Source organism: Neophocaena asiaeorientalis, unplaced genomic scaffold, assembly GCF_003031525.2.
Source record: "Neophocaena asiaeorientalis asiaeorientalis breed wild unplaced genomic scaffold, Neophocaena_asiaeorientalis_V1.1 scaffold327, whole genome shotgun sequence".
In the NCBI taxonomy this organism is placed as follows: Eukaryota; Metazoa; Chordata; class Mammalia; order Artiodactyla; family Phocoenidae; genus Neophocaena; species Neophocaena asiaeorientalis.
In genome coordinates, this window is record NW_020174560.1 from 5,321,271 (window position 1) to 5,334,461 (window position 13,191).

Below are 13,191 nucleotides of genomic sequence, written 5' to 3' on the forward strand. Positions count from 1 at the left end.
GGGGGGAGGGAAAAGCAGGCGGCTGGGGAAAGTGATGAGACAAAAAATAGTCCCTCCGATTCCTCTATTTATCTCCTTGTCGCAGCAGTAAGCAAGGTACTCAGCGCCCTGCGCCCCACGCTCCGAATTCCTGCGCTGCGGTGCATCGCGGCGCTCCGTGGAGGAGTACATAAGGCGGAGGGGGTGAGGTGACCTGGGCGGAGTTCTGTCGCCAGGATCCTTCCGCAGGGCTAAACCGTTTCCGGAGTCTGCGCTGCGCCCGGTTCCGCCATTGCGGCTCTCGCGGACCCTGGAGCCTCCGCCCCCGACCTGAGCTCTTTCGTCTGCCTGCCAGTTTCCTGCGTCCCCGGAGACTCTCCTGCTGAGCCCAGCCTCCCCCTCCCCCTTCTCCTCCTCTCCCTTGGAGAGCCCGGGCAGCCACTGCCCCACAGCCCCAGTGACAGGAGGAGACCATACACCCCCGACAGCGCCATGGCCCAGATTCTGCCAATTCGTTTTCAGGAGCATCTTCAGGTGCGGTGGGTCCGAGCTAGTGAGGGCTGTGGAGAGAGGGAGGTAGGAAGGAAGAAGCTGGAGTCTGAGCCCAAGCAAAAAGAGGAGAACCGGGGGGGGAGGGGGGATGGTGGTGGAGGTGGTATCGGTTCCTGGGGTAGATGGAGGATGGGGCACTATCTTGGAAAGCTTGAAGGGTTAAATGATGTGGGGCTTGGGTGGAAAGGAAGCGAGTCGGGGTGCATAGGGCAGTGAGGCCATACCTGGGTTTGAAGGCCTCTCTATCTTCGCTTCCTGGATGGCAAGAACTGCGTATAATAACCCTTCCACCCCGGTTTTATTCAGTTCATTCATTTGGGTACGTTGCGGGGCGTGGGGGGGGGGGGGGTTCTCCCCCGTTTCTTCCGGAGCAAGAATTCTCTTCCCCTAGGACAGCGCAGGCTGTCACCTCCCATTGCCCTCTTCCCTTTCCCCCATCGTGTCTGCACCCGGGAGTTGTGGCGCGGGTGGGTTGGGGAGAGGCAACCTTTTTTCTTCCTCCCTCTGCGGCTCTCAACGGGAAAGGCACCTTCCCCGGGCATGCGGAGAACGGCAGTGGCTCCTCTCTTGCCTTCCCCGAGGCAGTAGGAACTGGGAAGCTCACTGAAGGAAAAAAAAGAGGATAGAATGGGGGAACGTATTTCTCAGGGCGGTGTCAATTTCAGAGTGCGTGGGGTCAAGGTTCCTAAGGGGACTCGCCTTTTTTCACTTTCTTGATGTCTCTGGGAATGGTGCGGCTTTTATCCCCTCTTCGGCTCTAGAAGGGAGGAAAGAGTTGTTCAGAGGTTGTCTTTGGAGCAGCTAGTTGGCTTGGCGTGAGCACTTTCCTCAGGATTGCATGATATTGAACGACCCCTGGGGATAGAGCACACCTGCCCTGAGATATGCAAGGTTATTTGGTCTGTAATTGGTTTCCTTTAGTAGGTTCTAGAGTTCTTCCCCATGGTGCATTATCCTGTAGGCAACAGACTGTCTTATCTGGCAGCTTGCCCGTAGCGGGCCCAGGCAGGTGATCATTGGAGGACTTGACTGAATTAAGTCTCTTCTAAGCTTCTGATTTTCCTGGTTCACCAATCCTGGTGTTACTTTGGCTGAAATAATTTATTAATAAAGTATGCTTTCTTTCTAATTACCTCCTTAAAGAGGTCTGTCTCAGCTCAGTCATTTGAAGGACTAATTCGTAATGATAAGAGATGCCAGTGGTTTGACATGACACTAATACTAGTGGCCTCTTGGACACTTTACCATTGAAGGCTGTTTACTTTCTGCCATTGTTATAACAATAAGTAAATGTTAATTAAAAGGTTTAATATTCTGGTTATCAACATGATTTCATTTTTTTTACAGGTATCACCTTTGCTTGCATCAGCAAGGCTTCTTTGTCTTGAAATGTAATGAATTATAAATCTTTACTCAAAAAATGAGTTAAGTAATGTACTTTATTCAGTCATTTTTGGTTTTCAGATATCTGATGTAATAGAACACTATTTTACAAAAGGTTAAAAAACATTGTGACAGAATGGACACAGAAGTTTTTGTTTACGCTCCATCCAAATTTGTATTGCTGTGGTTACTTCTGTTGAATGTGGAGTGTTAGGAAAATAATGTTTTTGAGTGTGAGGGGAAAACACAACCTTGTCCTGACACTAAAGTGCTTCTGGAATATAATCTTCCTGCAGATAAAAGTGTGTAAAATCATACACAAGAAAAGCAGTTATAGTTGCTGTTTACTTTACAAAACAGATATAGCCCACTAGTAAATCTTGTTTCTTGACTGGTGGTGGTTTGAGCAATAGTTTTGCATTTCTATTAATGAGGAGACAAGGTTGTTGAATAATCCCAAAGACTGGACTCCAACCATGTCACTGATTGAAGACAGATTTAATATGGGTCTGATTTCTAAGTGGTTCAGAGTTTTTGCAGACACTTGAGTGAAGCCATTTCCTTCTCAAATGCTTGAAGAGTTGCGTATAAAGTTGCTTTGCAAATAAACTTGGAAGAATTCGGTTTTTGGAGTAGTATATATGCCATGACTAAGTTTAATTTAAGCTTGCTTTGGTGACTGTGTACTCAAGCTGATAATGATTAATTATTGTGCAGAGCCCAGTCACCAGCCTCTTCCAGGATAATATAATTCCTGACTTTTCATTTTTATCCCTTGCTGTATAAAAATTAATAAGGATTATTTTAATTGGCAACTTAGGTCTTTGACCTCTCAGCCCCTGCCAGTTTGCTAAGTAGCAGAAAACTTTCTGAAACACTTAGGATAAAAATTGGGAACAAGAATTGAGGAACTTGCGTGTAGAGTTAACCTGTGAAATCTTCAAAGCGTGAACTGTAAATAAATTTATTTTTATACCATGGAACTACTTTGGCCAACTGAAGGGTCTGTCATCAAGGACTCAGAACTACATCAAATGAAGCTTAATATTTTAAGTTATAAAGGAGTTTTTATTTCTTTTTTAGGATGTTGAGGCTGATAGCAGTGAACAGATGAGTGCCTATTTGAGCAAGATTTTGCTAGGATTGCAGGTTCTGAAAAAAATCCTAGGCTACCTATAGTGTTGCCTGCAACTCTGATTTCTTGGCTTATTAAGTATCTTTATGCCAATTGACATCTTCTGCTGTATTCCCGGGTTCTTTGGGTCTGAAATTAAAAATCTCCCAACGCTGCTCTTTTCCCTTTGATCCATAAATGTGTTGTGCATTCAATGGTAGGGTTTCTTGCTATGATTATTTTAATTTGCAAAGAGAAAGCAATGCTATTACTGGGATATGTTATATGCTTAACCGTACTTCCTGGAAGAGGCATACTGCTTGGAATTATGTTGCAGTCTACTTTAGGAATAGCTTCCGAGTTTAAGATGTATCAAGGTTTTCAGAATTTTCCTAATGGTCAATTTACTCAAAGGGGTGTGGCTAATTCTAGTGAATGTACTTTCACTCTGTTTAGGAAATAATTTAAGGCATGAAGCTGTGTGTAGAATCACAATCATTTTCATTTTGGTGTGCAGTGAAATACATGATTTCAGGAACCTTAACTTAATGATATTTGAATTATATTTAACAGGATGTTTTTCTGTCTTTGTTACTGCGTGGCTTTTGCTTTTTGAGAGTTACTATCCAATAGAAATTTCTTCCATGATGAAAATTTATACTAGCTACATAGGCATATTGAGCACTTGAAATGTGGTTATTGTGACTGAGGGACTAAATTTTTACTTTTATTTCTTTTCAATTAATGTAAATGTAAATAGCTACATGAAGCTTTTGACTACAACATGGGACTGCGCAATTACAGGCCATTCTGATGTGCTTTTTAAGAGTGAAGATTTATCTGGCCACCTATATTTATATGTTTAGAACATTTTGTTACCTAAAATTAAAACATTCACTAATAGAAAGTGTTGGTTGAATATTGTCTCTTTTGGGAAGTGATGATGAACAGTGACTAGTGAATGGAAGGAGCAGCAGACTTTCTTGTGAGAGTCTGTTGTGTCCTATGAATGTGGCTGGGTGCTTCCACGTCTTCGCCTAATTCCCCCAGATATCCTTCTTGAACAGTAGGAGAAAGTGAGACTCAAACTAGTGCCCAAGGGAACCTGTCAGAGTGGGATTTGAACCTAGGTCTTCTGACACTAAATATTTTGAAGAAAAACAATGATTGACCTTAAGAGGAGAAGTTATTAGTATCCTAGTGTGCTTTTTAGTCTGTTGGACTTTTCTCTGAGAAGGTGACTTCTCTTCTGGTTTAACATGTGGTTAATGATGCCGTATAGTAGACAGATCAGGGGTTTGGAGGTTGTTGAGACCAGTTCCATCCAGTAGAAAAATATGAGCCACATCTGTAATTTTACATTTTCCAGTGGCCATATTAAAAGTAAAAAACAGGTGAAATAAATGTCTCATTTAACTCAGTGTACTCCAAATGTTATAATTTCACCATGCAATGAGTATAAACTTTTCAGATGAGATCTTTTACATTCCTTTTTGGGGGGTACTGAATTTTCAAAATCTGCTGTGTATTTTACACTTAGAGCACATCTCAATTCAGACCCTATTTTCATTGGATATATTTGACCTGTATTTAGCTTTCATAAAATTTACAGTTGAAAAAGCAGGTTTGCATATGTAGGTTGTTCCAAACATAAGTTTTCCATAATTGACTCGATTATCAGTTACTATTTAATTTTAATTAACTTAAACTTGAATTACTATTTAATTTTAATTAACTTAAACTTGAAAATTCAGTCAGAGTAGCCACATTTGAAGTTCTCAGAACCACATGTGGCTTGTGAAATGTCGCTACAGTATTGGAGAAGGCAGGTTAAGACTAACCTCTTGCTCCTTTTTCTCTGTAAAATATGTGTACTACCTCACAAAGTTACCATGAAGGTCTGAGATCATGTATGTGAAAGTACTTGGTGTAGCATTTGAAGGGTATTAATTGTTGGCTATATAATTTTTGTCCAGTATATTCTATTCAGGTATCTATCTCTTAACCAGTGACAACATTTTATTTTGCAGATTTAAGACCTAGATTTTTATGGTTTATAAATATTTGGTACTCACCTGAGATTTGAATATTTACTATATATCAACAATCATGTTACACTCGGGACAAAGTGGTGAACAAAACTGACTGCAGCTTGCATTTGTGCTTGCATTGATTAGTTGGCAGAGACTGTCCACACATAATTGTAACCATGGATGTTATTGAATGTTTGATATTGTGCAGGATTTAATACAAATATTCATATGACACAAAATTGATTCTGCTCTGAAACTGCTCAAAAGGAAGAAAAAATTTTAATTAATCTTTTATAATAGCCCATGAGTGCTCACATGTGCCATTGGTACATCTTTAATTAGTGTTCCTTGGTCAGACTCCTGATAAACCACATCTGATAAATTACCCACCTGGAATGCCAGTCAGGCCTTTGTTAGTATTTATATGTCCTATAAGATGGTAGTGCAGAAGTGTATGTTCTCAGATAGGAAGTGAGTTCATAGCTGATATTTTAGTCCTTCATACTAGAACAAGGCTGTTTTTTAAAATTTACATATCCATGCTAAAGCTATTTCATAAAATCAAATTCTAAGCCGTAGCAAAGTTTCCAGTTCTTGGGTATCTTTTCTTTTTTTCCCCCACTGTTACTTGGCCAAGTGCCTGAGGCTAATGCTCTTAACTCAGGGGGTGGCAGGAGGCTTGGATCTGAATGTATTATGCAAAACCCATCTGTCAGACTCAGATTTTTGTGTCTCTTCTTTTGTGTTATGAAAGACATAATTTAAGATAGTTTACATAATTTATGATAGTTTATCCTAGTTCAGAGGGAATAACTACTCATCAAATCCTAATTGTCCTGAAATCTACAAGATCAGAATAAATTGACCATTATAGCTATTTGAGCACCTACTGTGTGCCAAGACCTCTGCTAAATCTTTTATGTTCATGATCTCATTTGATTGGCAAGAACATCCCTTCAGGTAGGTAGGGTTAGCCTTATTTTGCAGATGGGGAAACTGAAGTTCATAGCAGTTAACCTGTAGAGTCACACAGCTAGTGAGTGGGTGGTAATATTTGCTCTTCTTTCATTGTGGCACATTGCCTCATTTGGTGAATGATCTGTATAATTTGTATGTATGCTGTGGTGTTCTTTGATGTATACATTCTACTAGTATGTTTTTAGGTCAGTAGTTTTTATGAGAAAATTAGGGGCCAGTGAACCAACACCTGGATTTTCTTATGCCTTAAATGGTTATTGAGATGATGTTTTTTAAAGGGCTTTAATCCAAGTTCCCACTAAAAAATTGTGCAGAATGATTGGAATCAGGTTAACTTGTAATAACCAAGATTATCTATATCCCTGTCATAAGGCTAAACTTCTCAAATTTCTCTTAGACTTTTCCTTAGTAACAAGAGAGTGAATATGTTCCAGCCTGAAGCCACTTGTGAAAGCAGGAAACTTCTGCTTTCTATTTTACTGTATTATTTATGTTTTTGTGTTTATTCTAATGTAAAATGTGAATAGAACTCAAGGAAGACTGTTGTGCTTGGGGAGGGAGGATGGGAAAAGTGGGAGTAGAACATGCTTGCTCAGTTTGAATAGCATAACCGTAGAGGGGAATATGGTTACACATTTGTAGGATTGTGCTTTGGAGACAGAACTGCCAGTAATACTGGTACTTCCTTTTCTGAATCATTGGGTAAGTAAGGACTTTTCTTTAAGTTCTGAAGTATAGCAGATTTTATTATTTATTTATTTGGCCGCGGCATGCAGCATGTGGGATCTTAGTTCCCTAACCAGGATCGAACCTGTGCCCCCTGCACTGGAAGCGCGGAGTCTTAACTGCTGGACCACCAGGGAAGTCCCCTGAAGTACGGCAGATTTTAAAGCTTATTTTTGAAAGAATAGGAACTGGGTCCATTAAAACCATATGGTCACGTTAAAAATTTTAAATTCTGCAATATACCGTTGTGGAAAATGTTTCATATGTTTAATCCGAGCTCTTATCTTTTTAGCTTTTCTCAACTTCCTCTTTTATTATATTTAAAACAATACTTTCTGGCAGTTGTAAAGTTAGCCTATAGTATGTGGTTGTATTTATATCATGATACTTAGCCCATACAGATATTAATCCTTAGCCCCTATGCTGGAGGGGAGTCTGTCTTTATCCAGTTGAGTTGAACATATATGCTATGCTCAAGGAAAAAATTACCCATTTATCCAGTTATTGAAGACACGATCTTAGAGTTACACCAGACTCTCTCCTTCTCATTTTCTACATCCAGTCCATTTCTGAAGTAGGGAAGGTGATTGCAGTGTTTAATGACCCCTGTCTGTTGAAACTGGGAATCATGGTAGATGAAAAATGAGAATTGGGTTGAGAGTTGCCTTCATCTATTTCTGACTAGCTGCTCATCTGAGAAAGAGGACTTAAAAACCACTAAAGTGGACAGAGGGAAGCCAAAGACTATCCACATATGTTCAGCTTGGCAAAAAACTAACTTTGGGTAGATCTCATTATTTGAGGATTAATAATTAGGGAAATAAACCTATAGGGAGAACATGGTTTACAAAATCCATCTCTTTCCCAACTCTACAGTACTTCACATTCTTTCCTATTGAACTATGCAAATCTAAGGCAGGTGTCTTTTTTTAACCATAAAATATTCCACAGGAAAGAGTTTCCTTATATTAAAAGTCTTATCAAGTGTCTGTATTACTGAGTCCTTTACAGTTGCTTCTGTTTGAATTGAATACTACAACACTGTTCAGGGAAGGCTACCATGGACTTGAAATCAGCTGGGTTGGTAAGAGGTAAATTTAACACACCTAATAATTATTCCTCTCTGTATGGCTTCACAATTACAACTGTTGTATGTTGTAAGCAAACATTTTAAATTTCACTCATAAACCAGTCCATTAGGGAGGTGTTTCTGGAGACTGTAATCCAAAAACAAGTGTAAAAACACCTCTCCTAATACAGAAATAGAAATTTGAGGCATGTTGTAAATTTCCCATGATGGTACCATAATGAATTTTTAAAAAGCACTTTGATGGAATGCAGATGACTTTGCACTGCTAATGAAGACACTGATGTAAAAAATACGCATGAAGAGTTTAAAATGGTTTCTGAAATATGAAGAGTAGAAAAACATTTCCGAGTTATTTTATAATTTTAAATGTCTATATAAACTGTCAAATGACTACATGAATTATATATTAAGCATATCTAAAATTAACCATTTTAAAGTGAACAATATAATGGTATTTAGTAAGTTCACAGTGTTTTGCAACCATCACCTGTATCTAGTTCTAAAACATTTCATTACCCCAAAAGGAAACTCCATATCCATTAAGCAGTCTTCTTCCTCCCTCCTCCCATCCCCCAGCAACCACTAATATACTTTCTGTCTCTATGAATTTATCTGTTCCTATAAATGGAATCATACAATGTGTGACCTTTTGTTGTCTAATTTCCTTCACTAAGCATACTGTTTGAGGTTTATCCATGTAGTATGTATCAGTACTTTATTCATTTATGGCTGAATAATACTCCATTGAATGGATATACCACATTTTATTTGTCCTTTCATTGATCCATGAACATTTGGATTCTTTCCACCTGTTGGGTATCGTGAATAGTGCTGCTGCGAACATTACAGGTTTTTGTTTGAATACCTATTTTTAGTTCTTTTGGATATATACCGAGGAGTGGAATTGTTGGGTCATATGGTAACTATATTTTAACTTTTTGAGGGACTGCCCAACTTTTTCCACAGCAGCTACACCACTTTACATCCCCATCAGCAGTATATGAGAGTTGCAATATTTCCACATTCTCTCCAGCTATCAAAAGCTTTTTTGGATGACCAGGGAATAGTCTACTTGGGAAAATGAATACCCTATTTGGTGTTTTTTACTTCCATGTGTTCTCTCCCAATCTTTGTAGCTCTGCCCTCCCTTAAATCGTGTGTCCTGCTTTAGATTGCATTTCCATAACCAGTCATAGCTTGGGTAGCATTCAGTTGTTATGTGCCAGCTGAATGGCATTTATACAGGAAAGGGCATAACCTTGGGGAGTCATACCTATCTGCAAGGTTTGGGCTGTAAAAACTTCCCTGTATTTCCCTGCAGCTTGGTCAGAATTGATATGTGATATTTCATCAAATTATTGGATTATTATTTTTAAAGAACGAGTTACATTTAAAGGTTTTTTAATTTTCCAGTTAGTAGTTAAGTAGGAAAAATTCTTTGAGTCTCTTGATAGTTTACCAAAGCTAGTAGTCTTATAGTTCCTGTCTCCAACTGTGGTTCCTTCCTGAATGTATTACTTAACAATATGGAGTGACCAGAGTAAAAAAATTCTGGGCTTCCCTGGTGGCGCAGTGGTTGAGAGTCCACCTGCCGATGCAGGGGACACGGGTTCGTGCCCCGGTCCGGGAAGATCCCACATGCCGCGGAGCGGCTAGGCCCGTGAGCCATGGCCGCTGAGCCTGCGCATCCGGAGCCTGTGCTCCACAACGGGAGAGGCCACAACAGTGAGAGGCCCGCGTACCGCAAAAAAAAAAAAAAAAAAAAATTCTCCTGAGAATGATTGCCTCAAACAACATGGAGTAGAAATAAATCTGTATGTTTAAGTGTGGGGTCCACAAGGGCATTTTTATTTGTTGCTTAAAATGTGTGGAGCGCATAGAAAACAATGGCTGGTATACTGTTGATGAAAGAATTAAAGGAATACTGTACTTTCAGCATTTTTATTTATTTCCTGTAGAAGACAGAAACTGCAGTTTTTATTTGACATTCTGCTAGTTTCCTGGAAGGGCTCAATGAAGTTACTGTTGTCAGCATTTTCTTCACTGTGATTAATACTAGTGAAGGTAGAGGATGTTTTGGAACTTTTAAAGGAAGTTATGCTGAGTGAAATCCTTGGGATAGGAAGTTAACCACATCTTCAAGCACCTAAAAATATCTGTATTGGGTGACATCCAAGTATCAGCAGGACTCGAAAATTGTTGACCTCTTAACTCTGTAGCAGTAACACTTAAGTCTTTTTCAAGATACAAGATTCATTTACAGAAAAGGTAACTGAAATAGGATTATACATAGAGCACAGCACAAAATGTCCTTGTCTGAAATACAGTAGCTGTACATGCTTCCTTTACATTCTAACAATTCAGATGAAACAAGGAGGAAGGAACTGGAAAGTGTAAAGCCAAGCACTAATTGTGAAACATAATCCTTAATAATGCTGTCATAAACACAAATTTTCTTTTTTTTTTTTTTCTTTTTTTTTGCGTTACGCGGGCCTCCCACTGCTGTGGCCTCTCCCGTTACGGAGCACAGGCTCCGGACGCGCAGGCTCAGCGGCCATGGCTCACGGGTCCAGCCGCTCCACGGCATGTGGGATCTTCCCGGACTGGGGCATGAACCCGTGTTCCCTGCATCAGCAGGCGGACTCTCAACCACTGCACCACCAGGGAAGCCCCATAAACACAAATTTTAATGTATTTTGATTTTCAGCTGGTAAATGAGTTCTGTTCTGAGTCTACTAGTCATTCATTAGGAAGCATACTTACCGGGTGTGCTTATAAAGAAGCCTATTTCCAATGAGTGTTCCTATCTGATCACATGTAATAAGCGCTGGTTGAAATTAGTAAGCTCAAAGCAAACTTATTACTCCTTTAATTATGTGATATTTGTAGGCACAGACACAACTGTGATTGATTGCTGAGACACGTTGTGCTGATGGAGAGTATCATCTTTAGCCAGTCAGAGAATTGGGCATTGAAAAAGTAGTCTGGTTTTCCTTGGTTGAATTGTCATATGTCAGAATTTTCTACCCTTTTTATTTTATTATTTTAACTTTTGGCTGCACAATGTAGCCTGCAGGATCCTAGTTCCCCGACCATGGATCGAACCCGCACCCCCCACAGTGGAAGCTTGGAGTCCCAACCACTGGACCACCAGGGAAGTCCCTCTACCCTTTTTAATACATGTATACTATTGGATTAAATATATACATACACACACATATATATATATATAGAGAGAGAGAGTCCATTCAGTTCCTTTAACAATATTTTCATAGTTTGATCACTAATGTAGTCTACTAAGATGCTGACTCACCATCAGTGGGTTTCCTGATTCCTTGATATAAGAAGGCTTTGCTAGCTGTCTTTAGTAACAAGAATTTTGAAAAAAGCAAGCTGGGTTTCCCTGGATTTGACTATGTAATGTTAGTAGCATGACATCAGACCCAATCAGTTTTAGAATAGTTGTGATGATACCATAGTCCCAGAGCTAAATAACTGTAAAAGGATAGAAATCCCTAAAATAGAGTGCTTATGTGCCCCCACTGTGTTCTAAGTGCTTGCTGTATGTTAAATCACTTAAACCTTTTGTGCAGCACCTAGGCATGCCTTGCTCCCCCTCAAACAGGGATGGACACTTTCTCTTTTCTGTTTGCCACATGTACAAGTAAATCAAGTACAGTTTCAAAACCAAGACAAGAAAAAACAAAGCTTAAAGCATTAAAAACTGATGAGTATGTAACTTAGATTTCTGAATCTAATACTGCTGAATTTAAAACAATTTTTTTTTTACCATATTGAATTTTAAAACAATCTCTTTCACAGTTAACATTGTTGAAATTGGGGATTCATCTTACAGTTGTATACTCTTTACCCAAAAGCTTTATGATATTGATGAGCATCTTAGAAACTGAGGCAGTGGTAGTTTCTCAGGCGCAGAGATGGGCCTTTCTTTTCTCATGTTCTCTGAAGGAATTACGTATTATTATTATCTGTACCTTCTCAGTACTTCTCAGTCCCTTATAACTTGGGCCTTAGCTGTTTGAATGTTTAGTGATTTCTTGAAAGAGGCACCAAGACTTAGGTGGGCTTTTCCTTGGGCTCTTTCTTGTGCTACCATTGAACTTTGTAGATTTTTTTTCCCCAAAGCCTCCCACAGATATCTGGACTTTGAAACCTGAAAGTTCTAGTTTTCCCTGCTTCCCCTTGTCAGAAATCCTTATATAAGATGAAACTGTTTCTTTGCCAACTATCCTTTATATTTTACCAGAGTTTAATGTAAAAGAAGTTCTCCCTTTCTCCTTGTCGGATTCCCAAGAACAACTTCTGAAAACAGTGCTCTCCAGTAGAACTGTGCAATGATGGAAATGTTCTATATTCTGTGCCTTCCAATACAGTAGTCACATGTGGTAGTTGAGTACTTGAAATGAGATTGATGTGAATGAGGAACTGAATTTTAAATTTTATTTACTGAACAAAATTAAATAGCTGCATGGACCAGTGGCTGCCATACTGGACAGTGTAGCAAACCTCTCAGTTCTGATAGGGTAGACATTATACAGCTCCTTTACAGAGCATGAACTCTTTCTCTGGAATTATGTCACTCTTTGAATGGTTTGATTTTCATCTTTACCTTTTGAAGTTGTGTTCTTCCTTCCTGCCCTACAGGTAAATTGCCTAATAAAAGTCTAATCCCTACAATTGCAATTTAATTTTCAAGTTCTGTAACCTATAAGAGCAGAGATTCATCCCTCTTTTAAAACTTAAAAAAAAAGAATTGCAAGGTTTCATAATACTGGGAAGAGCATATACCCAATCATCTAGATTTTTAATAATATTTTGCTGTATTTGCTTTTTTGTTTTAATTAAACATTTTTTAAAATTCAGGCTATTATGACATTTTATAAATATTCCAGCATGCATCTTTAGAAGGTAAGGACATTTTCTTACAATCACGATATCATTATAGCATCCTAACAGTTCCTCAGTACCTAAAAACCAGTCCGAATTCAGATTGGCCCCAAATGTTATTTGGTTTGTTTAAAGCAGGATCCAAGCAAGATCTACATGTTGCTTTCAGTTGCGACTCTTAAGTTACTTGTAAGAAACGTTTTATTCATACAGAGTTTGAGGTTTACGGAAAAGTTTGAAGAATGGTACAAAGATTCTTTGTACACTTTACCCAGATGTGTCAGTGCTTATCATTTTTTACTACATTTGACTTATCCTCTTTAGCCTCTCTACGTACATTTTTTACTGAACTGTTTGATGATGTGATGTCTCTTTGCCACTGCATACTTTAGTGGGGTTTTTTTGGGTTTTTTTTTTTTTTTTTTTTT

At 39.0% G+C, this 13,191-nt stretch overlaps 1 protein-coding gene across 1 annotated transcript in view; it reads left to right on the forward strand.

The window, feature by feature from the left end:
- The first annotated feature begins 220 nt into the window (after positions 1 to 220).
- The window catches only part of CLTC (clathrin heavy chain), a 62,165-nt gene continuing 49,194 nt past the window's right edge, over positions 221 to 13,191 (forward strand). Inside the window, exon 1 of the mRNA XM_024757538.1 lies at positions 221 to 513. Within this exon, the coding sequence (XP_024613306.1) occupies positions 472 to 513 (42 nt within the window). The 5' untranslated portion in view covers positions 221 to 471. The remainder of the gene's footprint in view (positions 514 to 13,191) is intronic.